This window comes from Gymnogyps californianus, chromosome 2, assembly GCF_018139145.2.
Source record: "Gymnogyps californianus isolate 813 chromosome 2, ASM1813914v2, whole genome shotgun sequence".
Lineage (NCBI taxonomy): Eukaryota > Metazoa > Chordata > Aves > Accipitriformes > Cathartidae > Gymnogyps > Gymnogyps californianus.
In genome coordinates, this window is record NC_059472.1 from 139,512,111 (window position 1) to 139,533,906 (window position 21,796).

Below are 21,796 nucleotides of genomic sequence, written 5' to 3' on the forward strand. Positions count from 1 at the left end.
AGGAGGAGGCACCACCGCCAAAATACCACTTACAAACCTTTAAGTGGCCAAGGGGAGGTGACGCTCTTCGCTGTCCCGTCTCTCCCTTGCCCTCGCATGCTCTCCCCTTTCCGCCCTGTGCCATTTTTTCACCCACACACCTCAAAGACCTGACCAAGCCACCAAGCGCGGCAGGCGAGCTGGCCCCCGCCCTCACGCTGCAGCTCCGGCCCGGCGCACCCGCCCTCACCCACCGCCGCCGCGCCGGCGGCCTCCACACACGGCAGGCGCGGGCTCTACTCGCGGCCTGGCCCGACGACGTGGCCGCACTCCCGGCGGACAAGCCGGGGGGGGGGGGGGGGGGAAGAAAGGACGGATTCCCGTCCCCACGCGTCATTCCCGCGCGCGGGGGTGGGGCGGGCAGAGCGGTCGGGGAGGCCGCGGTCCTCCCGCGCCCCCCACCGGCGGCGCCCGTGGGCGCGCAAGAACGCGAGGGAACGAGCGAGCCGCCACGCGGCGGGGCCCGCCCGGCGGGCAAGGGTTAAATGCGCGTGCCGTGGCCGGCCACGCCCCCCGGCGCTCGCCACCCAATGAGCAGGCGGCGGGGCGGTGCCGGCCCCTCCGCGCCGGGGGTGCGGGGCCGCGGGATGGTGCCGGCGGTGGCGGCGGGTCTGGCGCCGGGCTCCCCTGCGCGCGGCCAACGGCTGCCTGCGGGCCGTGCGGCTGAGCGCGCGCCGGGCCCCCGCCGGCCGACGAGGTGAGGGGGCGGGCAGGCCGCAGCGGCCAGCGGTGCTGAGGGGGCGGCGGGCCCCGGGCCGGGCCGGGCCATCGTTGGGGGGAGGCCGGGGGGCAGGCCTCTGAAGGCAGCGCCCCATCTGGGGAGGCGACGTGAAGGAAGGTGCGGAAGGTGCCTCCCTGCGGTGACGGGGCGGGAGGAGGTGGCCGGAGCGGTGCATGTCACCCCGGTGGCGGCGAGAAGGGTGCCCGCAGGAGCCGCGGTTGCGGGGACAGCAGGTGCCTGGCTGCCCGCCCGGGAAGGAGAGACGCCGAAGGAGGAGTCTCCTTGGAAGACAGCGAGTCCCTTGGAGCCCCAAGGGAGGGAGCAAGGTACATTCTGGAGGGGCAGATTGCTCGCTGCTCCCCACCCATCCGCCTCCTGCTCCTTGTAACGGGGACTTCCTGGACTGACGTCACAGTTCCCTTCAGTAAGAACTAGGTTAGCAGAGGTCTAGAAAGCCATGCTTTGGGAATGATAGCTTGTTGCTAAAGGAGGGTGTCAGCTTTTGGAATGAAGAAGAAGATTACCAAGGTCTTTCTTCCCTCGCACCTGTGCTGTGGGTTGTTACACATCTTGTTTCAATGCTGTTATTGGCCACCTGTACCAAAATACTTTGCTTTTGTTGTCTATATTTTTGGATAGACCAACCAAGAGTTTTTGATGGAAAAAGATCCTCTCCAAAGAAATGCTTACAACATTGGATATTTTTTTTAAAAAACAAAATATTTTTGAAAGTGAAAAATATAATTTGTGCTTAGTTGATAGGAAACTGCAGCAGTTCACAGTAATCCTTGATGCAGACTACATTAGCAAATGTACAACTGTTTTGCATATAGCTTCATTTTAGAAGCACATGAATATGTACGTATAAAGCTTCTAGAAATAACGGGACTTAGTAAGCAGAGGACCTTTCTTGGGCATTGCACAGCTAACTACGTTTTCTGCATTTTGACTTTATTCTAATGTGTTGCTTGACTGTTAAGGACGTGGTAGTAGAGATCAATTTAATTGCTAATTATGCAGCTCTCAAAGAACATTACATTCTGTTTCATGCTGGCGTCTCAGAGCTTCCCCCTCACTTCATAAGTAAGGGATACAAGGAGCAGCCAGGTGTGTGTGTAGGCTAGTCATATTTCTCATAGTTGGGGAGCTGCGTGTGTGTGTGTATCTAGGTGAGGAGGTCTGCACCAGCAACGGGAGCGGGGCTCTGGGGAGGCTGAGGATTCAGGGTTGGTTCCTGGATAGATTGTCTGAGGCCAGTTACTGGAGAGATCCACATTGTATGTATGTGTATATTCCCCACTAACGGACTTTTGTCCTGGTCAGCTAGGAAGAGGAGCAGCATAAGGCCAGACCATGTTTGTATTTGGATGAACACTGTTTTTAGCACTGTTGATCTGTATGGTCAGCCATGTGTATATGCGTGTTTGCATGTGCAGCTATGGGAATACATCCACAGCCTTGTCACTGGCTGGACCTGGGGACATGGAATTGCAGCAGCCTTGTCTCCATTGGGCTGCCAGGTTCAGCAGCCCCTAATAGAGGAAAATTACTTTTTCTGTACGTTTGAAGATGCAGAAATCATTGGCTCTCAAAACTTAAATTTGGATTCAAATCTACAATGACTGTTAAGCTGTGATAGAATTTTAAAATATTTGTTGGTCTGGTTGATGTGAATAGGGCTACCTACATGAATAACTAAATAGATGTATTTGTTTAAGCTGCCATGATAGAGCATTGGAGCATAATTTAAATTTAAACTTAGGCTTTTGTTGTATGTCTTTTTTTACATAGTGTCTGCTTTTTAACTCACGAGAAGTAAAAATAGAAATAGGAATAAAAATGGGGATCTTTTAGTGACCTGGTAGGTTTTGCACTTACCTTTTCCCTCTCTGTATGTCATAGAATCATAGCATCACAGAATGGTTTGAGTTGGAAGGGACCTTTAAAGATCATCTAGTTCAGCTCCCTGCCATGAGCAGGGGCATCTTTCACTAGATCAGGTTGCTCAAAGCCTCATCCAACCTGACCTTGAACACTTAAATGTTTTGCATGTCTTGCCCCTGAATAAATCCCTGTATAGAAAAGAACGTCAACAAAGAGTCTGAGTGGGGATGCTTATCATAATAAGAACTGACCTTCCTTTTAGACATTTTCTGGTTCTAGTCTAATGCTATAGCATTTAGTTATTTTTGCTGGCAAGTTGAAAGATTCTGCTTATGTCAAATATCAAGCTAATATAAAAAATGAAGATTTCTGTCCTGTTTACTGATGGAGTTTATAAACATATGGATACATACACATGTATATAGTGGTCCAGTCTGTTGACAGAAAATTGATAGAACAGTGAGCAGATTATTTTAGATTGAAAACTGTAACTAGAGGCATTTCATATCAAATATGAAGTATAGCTTCAGCATCTGTCCCTACCTGTTCCCAGAAATCATCTTTGCTTGTGGAATACTGCCAAATCAACTTGGGATTTCCAAATGTGATGAATGCACTTTTTTATCTTTTAACATTTCCAGTACACTTAAAGTTTTTTTCTAAAGAATCTAATTTAACATAATTCCATAGTTTAATAAGCAGCAGTTATTTTCAAGTGATTTTATTTTTTTCTCTCCAAGCAAGAGTAATTTTAACAGCTGTTAAAGCAGATAGCTGAAATTGTATGGCAAAGAGACACCTAATATTGAAAAGTGGAACAATGGAGACTTTTTATTCTAGAAAGTGCTGTAGCTATGCTGTGTGCATGCATGGATTTTTATTTTTTTCCCCTTTTAATATGCTGAAGGAAGGCATTGTTTTATTCTGGCCCTCTCCCTTTGTGTATTGCAAATTTTGAGGGAACTTTGTGGTGATAGATGGGGAAAGTGAAAATCAAAAAATAATAATTTTAGTACAGTGGATACTTTTCAGTGTCATAGGCTGCTTGTGTGTCTAGGCTTTTCCTTAAATGTTTTAGGTTTTTGTGGGGTTGTTTGTGTTGGGTTTTTTTTTTTTTGGAAGGCACCTGATCTAAGTCCTCATGTTTTCTTTCCAAGTTAGTGGCATATAAGACAATAGAAATAAAGCTGGAAACCAAGTCATTTTTTCAAAGCCTGGGTCACAAGTGATAATATAGTCAAATAGTCAATTTTATACTTCAAGATGTGATGTCTAAAGGCAATCATTAGTCTCCACCAAGATGTAGCACTGAATTGAGGGAAGACAATGTATGATTAAAAAATTGTATAATGTGCTTTTTCATATTAAAGAACTACAGCTCCTTATCAACCACAGTTATAATTATGTGAATTTGATACAATCTTTAAGTTTCTTGATTTTTATTTTGTGCTTCAAGTCATGCTTCCAGTTTTCTTTCCTTTTTCTAGCAGTGTGGAAAGAAAAGTATATCACGTTAGAGCTGCTTCACTCTCAAATGATCTAGATCTGCATGTGTGCAGTAAATCTGATGATTTCTGAAAGTGCCAACCTAACAATATGCACACCTGCTTTCTGTCCTCTCTGCTTTCCGTTCAGGAGACCGCTCAGACAGACAGAAGGCTGGTATTTGGAGTGTGTATTGCTGCAAAGTGATTCATGCAGCTTGCTTGGGGACAGTCTTTTTCCAGTAGACTCTGTGCAGCCAGTGAGAGAAGTGGGTGCAGGCTAAATGAGTTGTTTTGGTGGCTGCAGCTCTTTTCTGATCGATGGTTTTCATCGATGCTCTGTACATTCCATAAATTTCTTTTTTTGGCTCCCTAACTAACTAAATTGGGTTCTGCCCATCGACAAGAATGATCCTAATGGAGGGAACATCATCAACTTGTTTGTAAGGCTCTGGCTTGAATCCAGTATATATTTAGCAGTCAATGTTTTTGTAGTTTAGTCATGAATTATTAGAAAATATCTCAACCCTTTGCAAAGATGAAAAGGCCTCAGGCCTCAACAGCCTGAAATTGGTTTGCAAGTGTTTAGTATATAAAAAATCACACTTGTTTCAGATGTATAAAGCTCACTTTATGCAGGCATAGATGCTGATTTTGTTTAATTTTATAAAAATAGTCTGCCAAGTCCTTTAGTTTTTGAGGAGCAAGGGTGTGGCTGAAGTGAAGGGTTTTTTTATTACTGGAATACAAGGGTTTTGATGTGTAGAAGAGGCCTTGAAGCTGATGCATTTTCTTCTATTCTTCCTCCAAATACATTTTAAAAATGGGTGTTTCTGTATGAAAATCAGATGTTGTCTTACTCTTTCTTCTGAAAGTCTATCCTCAGTACTTCCTAAAAGTGGAAGGAAAACTGCCCTACTTTGAGGGTAGATTTGCTTTTATAACTCTTCAAAATCTGCTTGTGTTTGACATCTGTTAAAGAATTCCTGTAATATACTTACTCCTGGAGTTTAAGTACATCTCATGACCATATTGTATCTTGACCTGTACATTGCCTTTGATCATCATCTTTTAGCTTCGTAAAAGACTTAGATATTACAATTTAAAGTGCGGATTTCTTGGGACGAAGAGAATAAAGAAGTGAACATATATTACAATTTTATAATTAAGATACTGCACTTTAAATGTATACATTCTTGTATAAATATTGTATAAATATAATGAATGTTTTTGTAGCTACAGTGACTATTGTGATTTATGACTGTCCTTTATAATTTTAAGCTAAAGAATATACGATAGGCCTTTTGCACTAAATTTATCAATGGTTGTACAATTTTACATGAATATTTGTATTGCTCTTGTACTTAAACTTCCATGCAAGCCTAGGGGAGCTGAATCTGAGCTAGAACTGAGATCTCTACTTCCAGAGATTTAGTCCTTGATTTCTTCCTGTAGTTTTAGATTTGATTTCTGTGTTAAGTGGCTTAATGTATTTTTCATTTGTTTTTGACAGTGTATTACCTTCAGGAGATGGCCTCTTCTAAGTCTTTGATGAACCTTCTAACCTTCATTTTTGGATCAGCAATAGGATTTTTCGTATGCTATCTTCTGTTTAGCGTTATACTGGAAGACCAGGTTAAGATCCAGCCTCATATCCTTCACAATGATCCACATGGTCAACACTCAGCAGATACTGATAACAATCCTCTGCAAGGACAAATGAATTTCAATGCAGACTCTGGACAACATAAAGGTATTTTGTTACGCCTGATTAATTATATAATATGCTCCCTTTTTGCAAAATGTTGCTTTCTTCACTGCCAAGAATTTGTATGAATTCTTTTTTTTCACTTTCCCCATGTTCAGGTTACATCTAAATAACTTTGTTCTCCTGAGGTCTACTGAATGGTGGTTTTCTTTTTTTACATTTTTATTACAGTAGTGTTTTTTTTTCCTTAGAGCCCAACTGTTTGTCCAGCTTCTGTATCCAGACTTGTTTGGAGCAGGAACTTCTCAAAGGAAGTATTGACATAAAATGGTGGTTTTGCTAAGCAGATATATTTGCTAGCATTGTAGATGTGGCTGAATTGCTTTTTAGCTTGAAGAAGCTAATTTTGGACCACTTCTAACTTTTGATCTAGCCTCTTAGATAAAGCTAAAAAAACCCCAAACTCACTTTTTGACACGATTAGTAAAACTTGGAATTGGGGCAGGGCAGGGGGGCAGAGAGGGTCACTGTGGGCATTGTTTGCCAAGCTGATTATGCAGCAGCCCAAACACAGATTGCAGTTCGCAGTCAAAAACAGAGAAGTTCTGTTGCACTCTGATTTTATTCCCCCACCCCAAGAAGGTAGACCCTTCTAATATTTCAGGTGTACTTTTACATTTGACACATCTCATTAAAAGTTCATTCTAAATCCTAAATACCGATAGTGTCCGAGTTGGGACAGTTTGGATGAGAAAAAATGCACTATAATGCATTTGCTGAAGAGGATGTTAATAAGTAATTTGCTATTTAAATGTATTTAAACTGCAAACTTTGTAAGACAAGTTTGTGAGTGTTTCACATGTAATTGTAGAACATTGTTACAAAGAAATCTGATCTGTTGTTGCTTAAAGTGTAAGCAGGAATATTTTAGGACCAGTTATGCAGATCTCACTCTCCATGGAATATTCTTTTACATGAGTTAAAATCGCTCTGTATGTATCAAGTGCAGAAGTTTCTTTGAGGGAAGTGAATGCCTTGGCAGCTTGGAAAACATTATATTACACACCTCAGATAACTGTGTCTATTTATTCTGTTGGATTGTCTGCAAATAAAAACATTTTAGCACAACAATAATACTAGTTTCATAGTAGCCTAACTTGTTTAATCTGTTTTTTTACAAATAAGAGTTAACTTGATTTGGTGATAAATTCTTTCTTTCTGGCTTACCGTCTGTTTTTTCCTTCAAAAATATGTTGCTGTTTTAGAAATATTTATTAGGTTTTGTTAGTTAACATGAATATATATAACAGAGCTTATTAGCTTTTTGACCTTTCTGTGTTGTAATCATTAAGTTGTGTTCATTGTGAATGGCAAAAATATTCGGCTTTTTAATTTTCATTAATTCTCCAACATCATAAAGAGGTTGCCTCCGAACAGTTTTTATGTACAAATCAAGGTTTTCTAAAGCCGCACTTCCCTGAACAGATACCCATTTTGATATGGCTCTTATGCTCTCCTTTATCATGTCAAGTTGAAGTAGCTTTAAGAATTTTAGCTTCTTGGTTTTGGGAGTCTTGTTTGTTTTTCTTCCTAAATCTAACATTAATTTCATTAACTGGTACATTTGGAAGCAAACGCCTCTTCTCTCTCTGCATGTCTTTTCTGATCTAGAAACAGAATGTCTGGGGGGAGGTTGCTCTTAGTTTGTTTTGCAATCAAGTCTAATATTGTTTTGGAACTTTCCTCTTTTTTTAGATGAGAATAAAAATATTGCAGAGGGACTGTATCAGAAGGTGAAAATACTGTGTTGGGTCATGACTGGACCTCAAAATCTAGAAAAGAAAGCCAAGCATGTTAAGGCCACTTGGGCCCAACGCTGTAATAAAATACTTTTTATGAGCTCTGAGGAAAATAAAGACTTCCCAACTGTGGGCTTAGAAACCAAAGAAGGCAGGGACCAACTGTACTGGAAGACTATTAAAGCTTTTCAATATGTATATGACCATTATTTTGATGATGCTGATTGGTTTATGAAAGCAGATGATGATACCTATGTTATATTGGACAATTTGAGATGGCTTCTTTCAAAATACAGTCCTGAACAACCAATATACTTTGGAAGAAGGTTTAAGCCTTATGTGAAACAGGGCTACATGAGTGGAGGAGCAGGATACGTTCTGAGCAAAGAAGCTCTGAAGAGATTTGTTGCTGCATTTAAAACGAACAAATGCTCTCACAGTTCCTCTATTGAAGACCTAGCACTAGGAAAATGCATGGAGATCATTAATGTGGAAGCAGGAGATTCTAGGGACACAAGTGGTAGAGAAACCTTTCATCCCTTCGTTCCAGAACATCACTTAATCAGAGGATACCTACCAAAAACATTCTGGTACTGGAATTATAATTATTATCCTGCTGTAGAGGTAAGTCCTTAGGAACCTGGTACCCATTTTATGAAGTACTTCTTACGGTGTGTATGAATGTGTATGATGTGTGAATTAGCAGTTTAATAGCGGCTCAATATATTTCAGAAAAGAAGATTTTGTTGTGATATCCTGTGACACACCTGTGTGTAGATGTGTTAAATACACTAATCAACTAAAAGTTGATGCTAAGAACTTAACATTCCAGAAGAGCTAGTGAATCTTAAATTATTATTGCTGTTTTGCTATGTTCTGTGGACATCAAAAAATGGTGAAAGGTTTTTGACACGTTTGTCTAGTGTCACCACTACTACCTTCCTTGCAAAGTTATTGTTCTGTTTTATTCCCTCATATTTCACACACGGTGTCCCTAGCTTCTCCAGCCACCCAACTGCATGGTTCATTCCAAGGTGTGTATGCTCACTGTACAGAGCCGGGTCAAACAGTATGGCTTAGTTACATTAAAGCCTACTGAAAGGGAAGGTGGCACTGATACACCTTTATCTTCTACCCAACAGCAAGTTTTGCATAAAACCTGTAGAAATAGAACTAATTTTGAGACTTGCTCATGATTATAGTTGGCTAACGTTGTCTAAGAGATTCCCAAGTTACTGGAGGGGCTGGTGGGTAATGGTATGCGTGACTGTACTGCCTGCTAGTCTTTTTCCCTGCAAATGGAGATGTGCTGCAATGTACTTCTCTTATCACTGATAACTGTGTGCAGTGTTACCTGGCTTGAACACTGGTAGCTGCCCTGCCCTCACTCTTTTATTGAAGGTTGTTAAAATGTACATGTAAGTGAATTCCATTGAAAAAATTACAGAAGAACGAACGCTGCCCAGAAGTGAAATAAAAGCGTGACCCAAACAAGGAAGTATGATTAGATTTCCTTGTGTAGTTGTATTGGACTCTTGCCTCCCTTCTGTAGAAGTGGAGGCAAGCATGAGAGCTGGCAAAGTGCATTTTTTAAAAATTCTTTTGTTGTAGCAACAAAAATAGCATTTACAAGCTGAAACGTTCTTACTGCAAGAACTTCAGATTGTCCTTTGTGTTCCACATCTGAAATCTCTGGTTTAAAAAAAAGAAAAAAAGGGGGGGGGGGGTGGTGGAGCAGGGCGCTACTTGAAATTAAAGCGATCTGAAGGTGTTCTGCATTGTAAACTTCGATGATCATATAATCTGTGATGTAGCTGCTTTTTTAGGATTATAATCTCACTTTTAAAGGTATTATTTTTCAGCAAGCTTTGAGATCAGCATAAGTGGCCAAAATCAAGGATAGGATGTGGGATTTTTTACACAGTAAAGCTGGGAAAAAAAGCAGTCTAGTCCTTCAGTAGATTCTTTTCATTGTAAAGCATCTATTTTTATACTTGTATTCAGTGGCTAGAGCATTTCTGTAGCTTAAAACAGCTACGATGCTGTATTTAGTGTGTCAGGATGCAGCAGCTTTAGCTATGGTTGCAGTTCACGGGTGGCTGAGCTGTGGACAGTTACATCTGTAACTGATGCAGTGGTGGTGGGGATCCATAATGGAAATCGCGTATTTGATCCTGTCCTATCATATTTGTGTTTGGATAGAGGCTACTTCGGCTGGTATCAAAAACAAGCTATACTGATCAAACTTAGTAAGTATTGAAAGAATAACAATTATATAACAATTTTTCTCTTCAATGTCTTTAAATATTTAATCTTAGTTCCAATTAGAGTTGGAATATTAGCAGCTCTGCAATCAAATCTGATGGAAAAAACCTCACAGAACTGTCTTCCAGAAAAGCATTCTCAAAGCTGAATTTGAGCTAAAAAATACAAGTTGTGACAAATGTGTTAACAATGATCTTTTAGCTCTTAAAAATGCTTAATAACGTCACTGAAATTAATAAACTTAAACAAAAATAGTTCCAAAATGATTTGTTACAACTTTCTATATGGAGGAAGTTAGACACTGACAATTTTGCCAAACTGTATAATGTGTGAACACACACAGAGGTGCATGCGCACACACGTTTGGCTTATATACTCTGGATGGATGCTGTCATGAGTAACAAACATGTATTGTTTCATATATAAATGCAATGCATTTAGACCTGCTTCTGCTTCTTGATTTTGTTTAAACACCAACGTAAAAAAAGAAGTATGGAAAAGCAAAAAACCTCTGACATTAATGAGAGCAGCTAGTTTTTTCGCTGGCTTGATTACAGAAGCAAAAGACTTTGTCCAACTTTATTTTGGAAAGATGCTTTGGCAGATACGTCTGATACGTTTTGCTTGCCTAACATTAAGTTTTGAAGTATATGTATGACTGATGATAGTGAATTTCTTACCACGAAGTCAAGTATGTGTTTGAATTCTTCCTGGATCTTTAATCCAGGGCATGTTTTGCAATTCTTGCTGATTATTTTGGCTTGTTTTGTATTTTAGGGTCCTGGATGCTGCTCCGATCTAGCAGTTTCATTCCACTATGTTGATTCCGTGACTATGTATCATTTGGAATATTTGATATATCATCTCCGTCCATATGGGTATTTGTATCGGTACAATCCTGATTTGGCAAAGAATCCAGAAGAGCAGAGCAAAAATGAAGCACTGGAGGATAATCAAAAGCTAAAGCAAAAAATTTCTGAGAATTAATTGGACTTTGAAGAAAACAAAAAGAAGCCAGTACAATGAATAAGACTCTCCTCAAACTCCTGCATGAAGCTTGTGGACTAAAATTACTCATGGTGATTCTTATTTCAAAAATCACGTTGGCAGTACTTCCTGTCACTGTCTGTGTACAATAGAGTCCGGTGCTGGCTCTGACTGTTTTGGATAGTGTGACCTTGCAGCCCTGCTCATGAAGATTTGGGGCCCTAAAGCTGTGAAAGAGGAGGTTGTTCTGGTACACTAATATTTGGAAGAATTTGTCTAAAAAACATAGTGGATGGGTTCAAAGATAATCATACAGTATTTCTGTTCCTTTTTCTGTTCTCTGTTTCCTTCCAGATGTTCTGTTAGGTCAGTTCTAATATTAGAAATTGAATGCTGCACAAATACTTCATGAGGCTTTCTCTAGTGTTCTCATATCTTGAAGTTCCTTTTGTACCTTGCCCTATAAGGAAGGGGGAGGTGTGAAAATAGAGTCTCAAGTCTGCTTTGCCTTAACGACAGACTGGTTATTATGAATAGGCAGAGATCCACCCAAAAGATTAATCTGAATTGTTTCAGAAATGGAATTCACTGCTATGAATTATTTTTAAAATTTTTAAGTCTCTGTTGTACTAAACAATACGAAGTTGGATCACTACTGTTTTAGGGAGAAACCCAGAAATAGTTACTATTGTTTAAATTGCTGAGGTGATGCAAGTTGCTCACGTTTGCCTGTGGTGCTTTTTTTTTTTTTTTTTTAATTACCCTATTGGTTGAATGGATATAAAAATTCATCTCAGAATTTCTCAGCATAAGATAAGGTAGATAGAAATAGAAGTCTCTCTTCCATCACACCTTCCATGTAAACCAGAAAGAATAGTATCTTAGCAAAGTTACAATGGCATTATAATAACTTGGTTTCAGCCAGTATTATAATTAGTTTGTTTCCATTTAATTTTCACATCACTATACTTTGAGATTGTGGAGGTACCTTATTCATTAAATTTTTACAGATACAAACAAGTCCTATTTTAAAACTGCAGCAAAGCCGATTTGACTGCTTCCCTACACATATAGTTTATTTGGCTGAAGTAATTAATTTCACTTTTCTGAATTTTTTTTCCCCCTCCACTTTTAAAAATTTCTTCTGTATCTGCTTGTTACCTTTTTCAGAACAAAATGTTAAATGATCCTTATTTCACTCTTTTTGAAGCTGAAGTATATAGTTATTCAGGTAAGCCAGCCTGAATGCAGGAATCTTTCAAAGTGCATTAACTTTCTCCACTACTTTATGAGTATCTCTGCCTCTTAACTGAAAACATTTTCTTGGTGTGGGACAAAATAGGTGTTTTAATTACTGAAAAATTTTCAGAGGCCAAGCCCATGTTTTATATAGTTAACATAAAACTTTCTGATTTTGTCTTTTTCAAATTGAGTGAATAGCAGTATGGGGGATGGGGTTAAGCTTGAGATGAGGTGTGTCTTTATTCCACACTTGAACAAAAGTTTCTTCATCTTTTTATCACTTTTCACCTTCATCATATTGATGAATTTGGACATAACCTAATTGCCTCCAGTCATTGTTCTGGAAAGGGCACATACTGGTAGCAGACAGCCTTATTTACTACTGCTGTCCTTCAGGATGTTCCTGGAAGAGGATGTTACCATAAAGTACTGGAATTTTTTGTCCATAGATAGTTCTTGTACAGATTGGGGTTCTATCTGTTGTCCAACGGTAGAGAGTCATGACTTCCTTTCTGACCATTGCTCTGCAGCATGATGGCAATTACTGAAGTATCTCATGGAGTTGAAATACTACATACATCTCAGCCTGAATGTAGGCTGGGTTCATATATCAGGTATTAGTTAAACGAATAGTTCCTGCACGGTTAAATCTGTTGGTCTTTTACGAGCAAGACTGCCTCTGAAGTACTGAGAGGGACACAAGCTTTATTTTATGTTAATTGACTTAAGTAGAAAATTATAACATTTGTTTAAAAAAGGAAAAAGTCTCCAGTTTGCTTTAGTCAGAGGGATGCTTGTCCAGAGGAGAATGGATGGTACCACGCTGAGAGGTGCTTCCTTCTGTGAGCTAAATGTTTATCCCACGTGCAGCACAAACCAAATAATATTGTGAAATCCATATCGTAGTGATAACTCCAGTGGCATTGTTCAAACATGCAATTAAAATTTTCTGGAATACTTAAGGAAGTCATAAAATGAAATCAAGATCCCAACTTAAGCTCTTTGTAAATTCAGCCCATGTACAAGATCTACTGAACTACTGTACTGTTCCTTTATTACTGCTTTCTTCCTCAGTTCATCCATGGGGATTTAAAGATTTTTCTACCACAACAGGCAGAATTAATCTTGCGTATTTTCTGCAGATTTGTGTCCTATGTTTGCCCTGTGCTGCCCTGTGCAATAACATCATTTCCTCTTCTTGTTCCTTACTATCCTGACTATCCTGTCTTTGGTTTTTCAGTTTCATCATGTGGAAGTCTCAAGTGGACAAGAGGAAGCAGGTAGTGAGATGTTTGAGCTCCACGCAGGGTTGGTTGCTGAGGTGGCAAGTTAAACCAGCCACTGCTGAGCTCACGGTGAAGCCTTTTCTCAGCAGCAGTTCTAATTCTTGTCTGCTGCCCAGCTGGGGCTTGTGGGTTTAGCAGAGCAGGGCAGGAATGTCCCTTTCCACAAAACATGCAGGACCTCAGAGGGAATGGAGAAATAAAGGAACAAGTTCCATGTCTTGAGGGAATAAGGCTAAGAACATACTACCTTGTGATAAACAGGTGGCCTATCTGGAGAAATAAGACCAGCCTTTTCTTCAAATATCCATTCTTGCTTTGTTTTAAAGTGTCCTTGTGCTTAGGCCTCTGAATCTATTTCTTTTGCCTTTCTAACAGCACTGCAAAGAATTTTTTTTTCCTTCCAGACAAGCTAGAAAAGTATCGGTTTTTACATTCTGTGATTATAACAGAGGGCTGTTGTTCTCTGTTGAATTGTATTGCCATAACAATGCGCTGATACCTCTGAAGTAATTGGTTTGTATCTCACTACTTTCAAAAGCTTCAGTAGACAGGGTTGGAATGTGAACAGTTAGTATAATTTTCATGTACAATATTACACTACTATTAGTAGTTTGTTATTTCACTCTCAGGTCTTTGTGCTTTGAGAAAGTATTTATTGAGTTTGAGTATTTCTGCAGCCCAAGGAGGCTGCTGTATTTCAGGTGGATAGACCTTTCTGAAGCACAGCAGCATAGGCTCTCTTAGGCTATACCGATTATTGCTTTGTGTTTTTATTTTGTTTTGTTTCTAAAAGAGGTTTCTTTTTATAATTTTATAAAACCTAAAAGCTTCCATTGGCACCATAGTGATTTAAATGACCCATCTAAATATTTTGAACTAGTTTTCTTGAAATTACTAGGCAGCAGTTGTTTGCACTTGGATGTGGGAATGTCACTTAGTGTAACAGAGTAACAGTTTAATCTTGTGTTAAGTGTTTTTTTAGTTCACGAAGAATGAGAATGCCAAGAAATTACCTTCTGATCACTGTTCTTAATCAGGGGATAGTATTAATCTTTGTTTGCAGAAAAAGACCAATTTTAATCTTCTTTCATTCCCAATTCATTTTTGCAGTCTATATTGGTCTTCATTAAGAGGTTAAACGCTGGTGATGTTAGCACCATCTGTCATTTTGCGGAAGCTCTTTTCCCAGTACCTTTTGCCTTTAAGGACACTTTCTTTGTTTTGCTTTGGTGGGGGTATGTGTTAAAAATCACTTTTTCTTGACGTTGCCATTTGTTCTGTTACGCTTCCAGAAGTATAAATTTTAGTGAGTAGCTGATAGACCTCTTATAAACAGTTTGCTGTCTGAGCAGGGTGTTTTATCTTTGTACGACAGAAAAGTGCGGGTTATTTCTCTGATGTACCTGCTACTGATGTTGATAGTGCACGCACAGATGAAAATAGATCCCTTAATGCAGGACCACTTGGAAAGACAATTTTGTCCTTTTTCTGTCAAGAAAAGCTTCTGTGGAACTCCAGAAGTGTAATTTGCTTTGTTTTACCATATTGTATTTAAAATACTCCACAGATGTTATTAGTGCTCTAAAAGAACTGAATATTGCTGCTGGACAGTATGCTCCACTTAAAACCTGTGAATGTTTCACTTTGCAATTATAGGTAGTCGTGTCCCTAATGGCAGATATAAGTTGGTGACTTGTCTGGAATGATCACCATAAGGATTTGTTTCTTAAATACCTTCTTTGAAGTGCCTTTGACCAATTTTTAGCATCAAAATTAAGTTGAGAATTGAATAAATAAAGTAAGTTATCTCATACATAGTTCATGTCTGTCTTCATTTACCCCTCCTGTGTGCTAGTAGCGTAGCATAGCAGCACAATTTAGTCTAATAAAAACATTCTTACTTTTTTTCTTGAGTGGGTACAGGAAAGTCAAAAAGCTTCTCACACGTGCTATGTTTTCTGTTATTACATTTATGCTATTAAATAGCAAGCTACCTTGAAAACAAAGTGGTATTTTTTTAAAGTGTAAAATTAATCATAAGTGCTAGGACTAGAGTCACATAAGCAGGCTGCTGTTTCTGCATCGTCCTGATTTTTCAGTGTCTCCACATTGTTACAGAGTCCTGAGTGAACTGACTATAGCTGATACCTCAAAAATAAAGCAAAATTGTTCAAAATTAACTACCTTTTTTTAAAAGGATTTATTCTTTCAGTGAACCTCTTCTGCAAAAAAATCTGTTAAGATTTAAAGGTTGTGCTTTCTAACCTAGCTTTCTGCTATTCATGCAGAATAATATTCAGCAGTAAAGAATATTCCACTTATGCAGATGGGAGATGTCTCTATGTATGAAACGTTGGTTGTTGGACATGGGAGGCACAAGCACGGTACAGCTGTGTTTCATTACCTTATGTACTGTGATAGACCCTGCTAGTGCTGTTAACCTGGATTAATTAACTATTTCATTTCAAAGTGCAGGAAGTGTGTGACAACCTATTTATCTGTGCTCAAAAGCTAGAATATTTTAGCTAAGGAACAACAGCCAATTGAACAGACGATAAAAGCTCCTCTCTGAAGTTTCAGGCATAGGTTATGCTTTTATGTAATGCTACTAAAACTTTCAACTGTCAGGATCAAACTAGATCCAGCAAATTGCAGGGCGATGCGGGTACTGGAGCAGAACAAAAACTACAGCTACTACCCTGGAGAAAAACTGTTTCGTAAGTGTGGGTTTGCTTTACTTGCCTTTTTTTTTTTTTTTTAATATGTAACAGACTCTCTGTATTGATTACCAGAAGTTGTAGACACAAGTGAAATATCTTTAAATGACGGTAAGCTCTCATAACCTGCTCACTTACAGAACGCTTCATTGGCTCAAGAGAATTTTCCTAGAGTTCTTCTCTGTGCACTGGTGTGAACTAAAAAGAAATTTATGTAAATATCTTACACCCAGGGACTGCTAAGCTTGTTCTAAGCTGTGGGAAAGATATGCCTGCATATTGCTTGTTCCAGCTCTCGCTGCAAAACGTTTAGCAGTCTTTCCTCCTTTTTGACAGTGTTTCACCTTAATGAGGCCCTTCTATGGGTTCCAGAAATTTGGTAGTGAGGGACTGACTGACAACTATATGAGGAAAAAGTGAGGAAATTGGAAACCTGCAGTGAACGTTTTCATTGTTCCACATGTAAAGTAATTTAACATAAACTTGGGAAAACAGCTGGATCGTGGGATCTTACTTCTAGGTGTTAGGGTGGTATTTGGCATTTATAAAGGAAAAGTGGTTATTTCATTCAGAAATACAGCCTGAGCCCTCCATTTTTTCAGCTTTCTAATATATATTCCTGCAAGACTGCTTGAAATGCCAATAAAAATAAATTGTAGAGATGCTCTCAACGCTGGTTAGTCAAGAAAACGTGGCAGGGAGATTACTTCTAAGTATGCTTTTGTTAACACTGGAATTCAGATCTGATGTGATTTTGAGCTGTGACCCACACGCTTTCCTTTTAACTCTTTTTTTTTCCCTCAGCCCCCTCTTTTGTGGTGAAACTACAAGCCATGAAGCACAGTCCCTTCTTTCCTTCCTCCCCCAAAAATGCTTTTCTGTAAGCTTTGTTTTATTTAGGGAGGCTGAAGCCTCGGGTGCTGGAGCCTGCAGTGGTACTGACCAAAACTTCATACCCCAGTGTCCCAGTTCTACTTGGGGCTTCTCTGATGTGTTAGACAGCTCTGGGGATGAGAAAGCGTCCATTCTTTTGCATATTCAAGGTGTTACCTTCTTTGTAGGTGTGATTTGTCTCTTAAACAGATTCCCATCTTTATTCCCCCCCGCTTTTTTCCTCTCCTTTTCCTGTCAATAGTTTCACCTTCTGCTCTGCAAAGTGCTTTTTGAGGACTACGTGATACCAGATGGGTCGTTGTCATTTTCACACTCCCAAGCGGCTGCGGCTCACTTCAGGTCTGTATGTGAAATGGCACACTGCCTTCAGTGAAGTTACTAACTTGCAACATGTTTTAAAATCAGCCTAAATGAGTCACTACCAAAGCAAGAGTTGGAACCATGTTTTATCATTTGATGCTTAAAATACTTCTCAGTTTGGTAGGATGGACAGGTGGACTGGCTCCAAACTCTAGCAGCCAGTTGTGCTAAAGAAGTAGGAAAAATGTTTTCCTTAGAGAAGAGGGAATTCTTTGTAGCAATGTTCTTCTAAAAGGAACGTGAATTTTCCAACTGTCCGTTAAGTGTTGCTAGAGTCACTATCTTATTTTTTACTTTTGCACAAAGAGGTTAACAGTCTTTTGCAAAGCTGAGTGGCAACAGAGTTTCAAATTTAGATCTGAATAGAGATGGGAGTTTCGCAGGAATGTTTGTTAAATAAAAAGTTGATGTGAGCAGCTTGCTTATTTCCTTTCATTTAAAACTTTACTTGAGTAGGTATATAAGTTTGCAGTACTGTTCTTCAGTTGTACAAAACCAAACTATGGCACGTGTGAACCCATCACTTTGGCATCTTGAAGTCAAAAAGGCTGGTTTGCTTCTTTGAATTTCTAACCTGGCTTCCAGCAACTCCTTGCCCTTTTCTGATTTCATTCTCCTCCTAAGATAAAATCCTAACCCGCTGCAAGGAAAGGAGCTTTGTCAGTAACTTCAGTCACCTGAAGAACCCGATCAGCCTCCTGCTGCTGCTGCTGCTTCCCAGTTCCACCCTGAGTTTTCAGTGTTCCCCAGCAGCTCTGGATCCTACATGGTCTCAGGTAGTCAAGGTCTTGACTCTGCCTCCTCTGTGTAAGAACCAATCAAAAAGACTTAGAAATTAACGTGCATTAGTACCCTGCACCTTTAAAACCTTGGACTATGATTTTTATTTTTTCCTTTCACTGTCCCACGTGCATTCTTAACTAGGAGTCACCTGAATGTTGTGCTGTTAAGCGCTGTCGTCTTGCTCCCTGCCCCTGGAGATGGACAGCATAACATTTAAGGCAAACGTTAACTTAGGGCCAAATCCTGAGTACTTGGTAGAAATCAATATGTCAATCAAAATAGATATGTCTCTGTAATTAATTTTTTTTAAATGAATGTTGTCTTCAATCTCCTAGTTCTACTAAATTTGGGAGTACAACATTGTTAAATGTCTGTTCTCTGGCTATTCTATCTCAAGTGGAGGATGTGGTTGTAAACCGGAGCCCATATCCTTCGTAGATTTGTAGCCCAGGTAAGCACTCTGCAGGGATTAATCATAAATCGTATGAAAATCACGCCTGAGGGTCTGAAATTTTCCCCAGCACAGAAGAGTGCTTCACCAGCACCAGTAGTTCGAACATTTACCATTGAAAACAGCAGGTTTCATGTATTCTGCTGTAGATTCTGTTGAAATCATAGCTGAAATATGATTAGTGTTTCAAGGACAGGTAGGGTAATCATGTCTAAAACCGATTTTCAAACACCGTTTAGAAAACCAAACTCTCCCGTTCAGAAGCTGGCGGTGCCTCAATGTGAACAATGAAGGCTTTGTTCCTATTTGTCAATGTTACCCCGTTTTTTAGCAGAGAATAGGCAGTGTCTGTTTACCCAGATGAGAACATCATTTGTCAGTCTAATCAACAGCATCCTGCTTTTAAAGTATTTCCCTGTCAGCTAGCTTGGGCTTTATAAGCTTTTCTTTGTCAGCTTCCAAAGCTGCATTTCATGCATCTTGTTCAGACTCATTCAAGTAAATATTTCTCAAAATGCACTGGCCAGGTTTTCATTTCAGGTAAGCTTCATGATCTCTAAATGCAGAAGTTGCCTTATCAAACGTAGATCTGAATGTTCACAAATCCACACCGATCCCAGTGGAAGAAGTCTCATACATCAGCTGTATCTTCTTGCTTTAAAACCATCATTACAAAATTAGCCTTTGGGTCTTATTAGTCACTGTACTACTAATACTTTCTCCAGGAGAATGAGTTAGATTCACAGACCCTTTATGATTTCATATAATCCTATTGTAATTGCAGAAAAATCCCACTGCAAATGCAGTTATGCCAGTCCATGCTTTGGCCAGCACTTGTTCAAGGAGCTTTCAGCAATACCGACTGAAAAGCAGTAGCTTACAGATGTGTGGTGGCTCTCTGGTTTGATCTGATCTTCACCATACTGATCAGTCCTGCAGCAAAGAGCTTCAGTATTGCTGAATGGTTTTTTGTGGAGTCAGAGTTGTGGATTTCATGTATATTTTCAGCAAAGCTTTTTAAAAGATCCTGATGTACTGGTGGCAAGCTGCCACCCTGAACGCTCAGTCCTCATGAGCCTCAAAGAAGTAGAGGGAGCATGAGTCACTCTTACACGTAGCATCTAGGAATTTTACTCCTGACATCACTGTAAAACGAGGAAACTGTTACAAATGTTTAACAGCATGAAAAAAATGAAAGCATGGTTGGAAAAAGGATGTATTTGCTGTGTCCTATTAGCCAAATATATTTGTGGGCTAGATGTCTGGGCCCAGGAGAGAGTGAGAAAGCTATTGCAGCATATAAATGAACAAAAAAATGTTAGGTGGTCCTATGGCTTTTGCAATTAAACACAGGTTAATTACATAGATTTAGCTGGACCGCCTAGTATTTTGACTTGTAAACATATAATTGTGTACTGTGGAAGTATCATCTCTAAGATGAGCATAAGGAAAGAAAATGGTAGTATGAGGAATGTGGATGTCCCATGCTAATATATCAATCGGTAGTAGTAGAGAGATTCTAACATGACTGAAGAGAGGACAAACCCTTTTGATTTTACACTTTTGTGTTATGCTACTGCCTGGATTGCTGAACTCCAACATCTGTTTCAGCTGGAGTATCTCACCAAGGGAACACCTTCACAATGGGTTTTCCGTGTACAGCTGCAACACTCCGTACTTCCAGCTGCCGAGCAGCACATTCTCTATTTAATACCTGCCCGAGCCTTTCCATCTGACTGCCCTGACTGCCCTCAGGAGCTTTGGGCTGTTCAAGATGGTCAGGTTTGAGGATGAGGCTCACTTTCCTAGGATATTTGCCTGGATGCAGGAGTGTAGAGGCTTGAGTAACCCAATCCAACCTTGTAGCTGACTCTCCTTTGAGCGGGAATCCTGGATGAACTAGATGACTTCTGTGGTCTTTTCCTACCTGAATTATCCTACAATCCTAAAATGTTTTGTCAGCTTTGCAGGGAGATGTTTTGGCACCTGCATGTTTTCCCTTCAGCTCCTCTGGGTCCTCTTGGTCCCTCCTGCTGCTTTGCAGTCAGCTTCCTTCTGCAGCCCAGAGAGCCCCTGCCTGACTGCCAGCAGGGCTGTGTTGTGCTGATCTCATCCTTCACGCATTTTCACTTCCTCCCTTTCCTTCCAGAAGAATGCTGGTATTGTGGAAGTTCTGCTTTTATGTCCCATTTTATAGAAGGGTAGTTACATTATTCTGTTTCGTCTCAATGCTAGTGTGTACTATTTCCATCACATGGGGAAGGGACTGTTCTGCTGCATCGTATAAGTGACTAACTACATCTTGAGTTTGCCCTCCTTCCAATGTTGTATCCTGGTTAATGCACACTGGGTTTTATGGGTGTAAAGAATCATAGAATCATAGAATGGTTTGGGTTGGAAGGGACCTTAAAGATCAACTAGTTCCAAGCCCCCTGCCAAGGGCAGGGACACCTTCCACTAGACCAGGTTGCTCAAAGCCCCATCCAGCCTGGCCTTGAACACTTCCAGGGATGGGGCATCCACAACTTCTCTGGGCAACCTGTTCCAGTGCCTCACCACCCTCACAGTGAAGAACTTCTTCCTTACATCTAATCTAAATGTACCCTCTTTCAGTGTAAAGCCATTACCGCTTGTCCTATCACTACATGCCCTTGTAAAAAGTCCCTCTCTGGCCTTTCTTGTAGGCCCCCTTTAGGTCCTGGAAGGCTGCTATAAGGTCTCTGCGGAGCCTTCTCTTCTCCAGGCTGAACAACCCCAACTCTCTCAGCCTTTCTTCATAGGGGAGGTGCTCCAGCCCTCTGATCATCTTTGTGGCCCTCCTCTGGACTCACTCCAACAGGTCCATGTCCTTCTTATGTGGGGGGCCCCAGAGCTGAACGCAGTGCTCCAGGTGGGGTCTCACGAGAGCAGAGCAGAGGGGCAGAATCACCTCCCTCAACCTGCTGGTCATGCCTCTTTTGATGCAACCCAGGATACGGTTGGCTTTCTGGGCTGCAAACTGTCCTGGTTTTGGCTGGGAGAGTTAATTTTCTTCTTAGTAGCTGGTACAGTGCTGTGTTTCAGATTTAGTGTGAGAATAATGTTGATAACACACTGATGTTTTAGTTGTTGCTAAGTAGCACTTATCCTATGTTAAGGACTTTTCAGTTTCCCATGCTCTGCCAGCAAGCAGGTGT

At 40.4% G+C, this 21,796-nt stretch overlaps 1 protein-coding gene across 3 annotated transcripts; it reads left to right on the forward strand.

Annotated features, from left to right (window-relative positions):
* Positions 1 to 706: 706 nt before the first annotated feature.
* Positions 707 to 11,616, forward strand: C1GALT1 (core 1 synthase, glycoprotein-N-acetylgalactosamine 3-beta-galactosyltransferase 1). 3 transcript variants are annotated; one of them, XM_050892134.1, is made up of 4 exons: positions 707 to 736; positions 5,642 to 5,881; positions 7,592 to 8,259; positions 10,678 to 11,616. In XM_050892134.1, exons 2-4 carry the CDS (start codon positions 5,659 to 5,661, stop codon positions 10,885 to 10,887), a joined length of 1,101 nt encoding a protein of 366 aa, XP_050748091.1. In that variant the 5' UTR covers positions 707 to 736; positions 5,642 to 5,658; the 3' UTR covers positions 10,888 to 11,616. The 3 variants fall into 3 exon arrangements, with proteins under 3 accessions (XP_050748091.1, XP_050748093.1, XP_050748092.1); XM_050892136.1 differs by lacking the exon at positions 707 to 736 and adding an exon at positions 999 to 1,086; XM_050892135.1 differs by lacking the exon at positions 707 to 736 and adding an exon at positions 1,854 to 1,867.
* Positions 11,617 to 21,796: the final 10,180 nt, after the last annotated feature.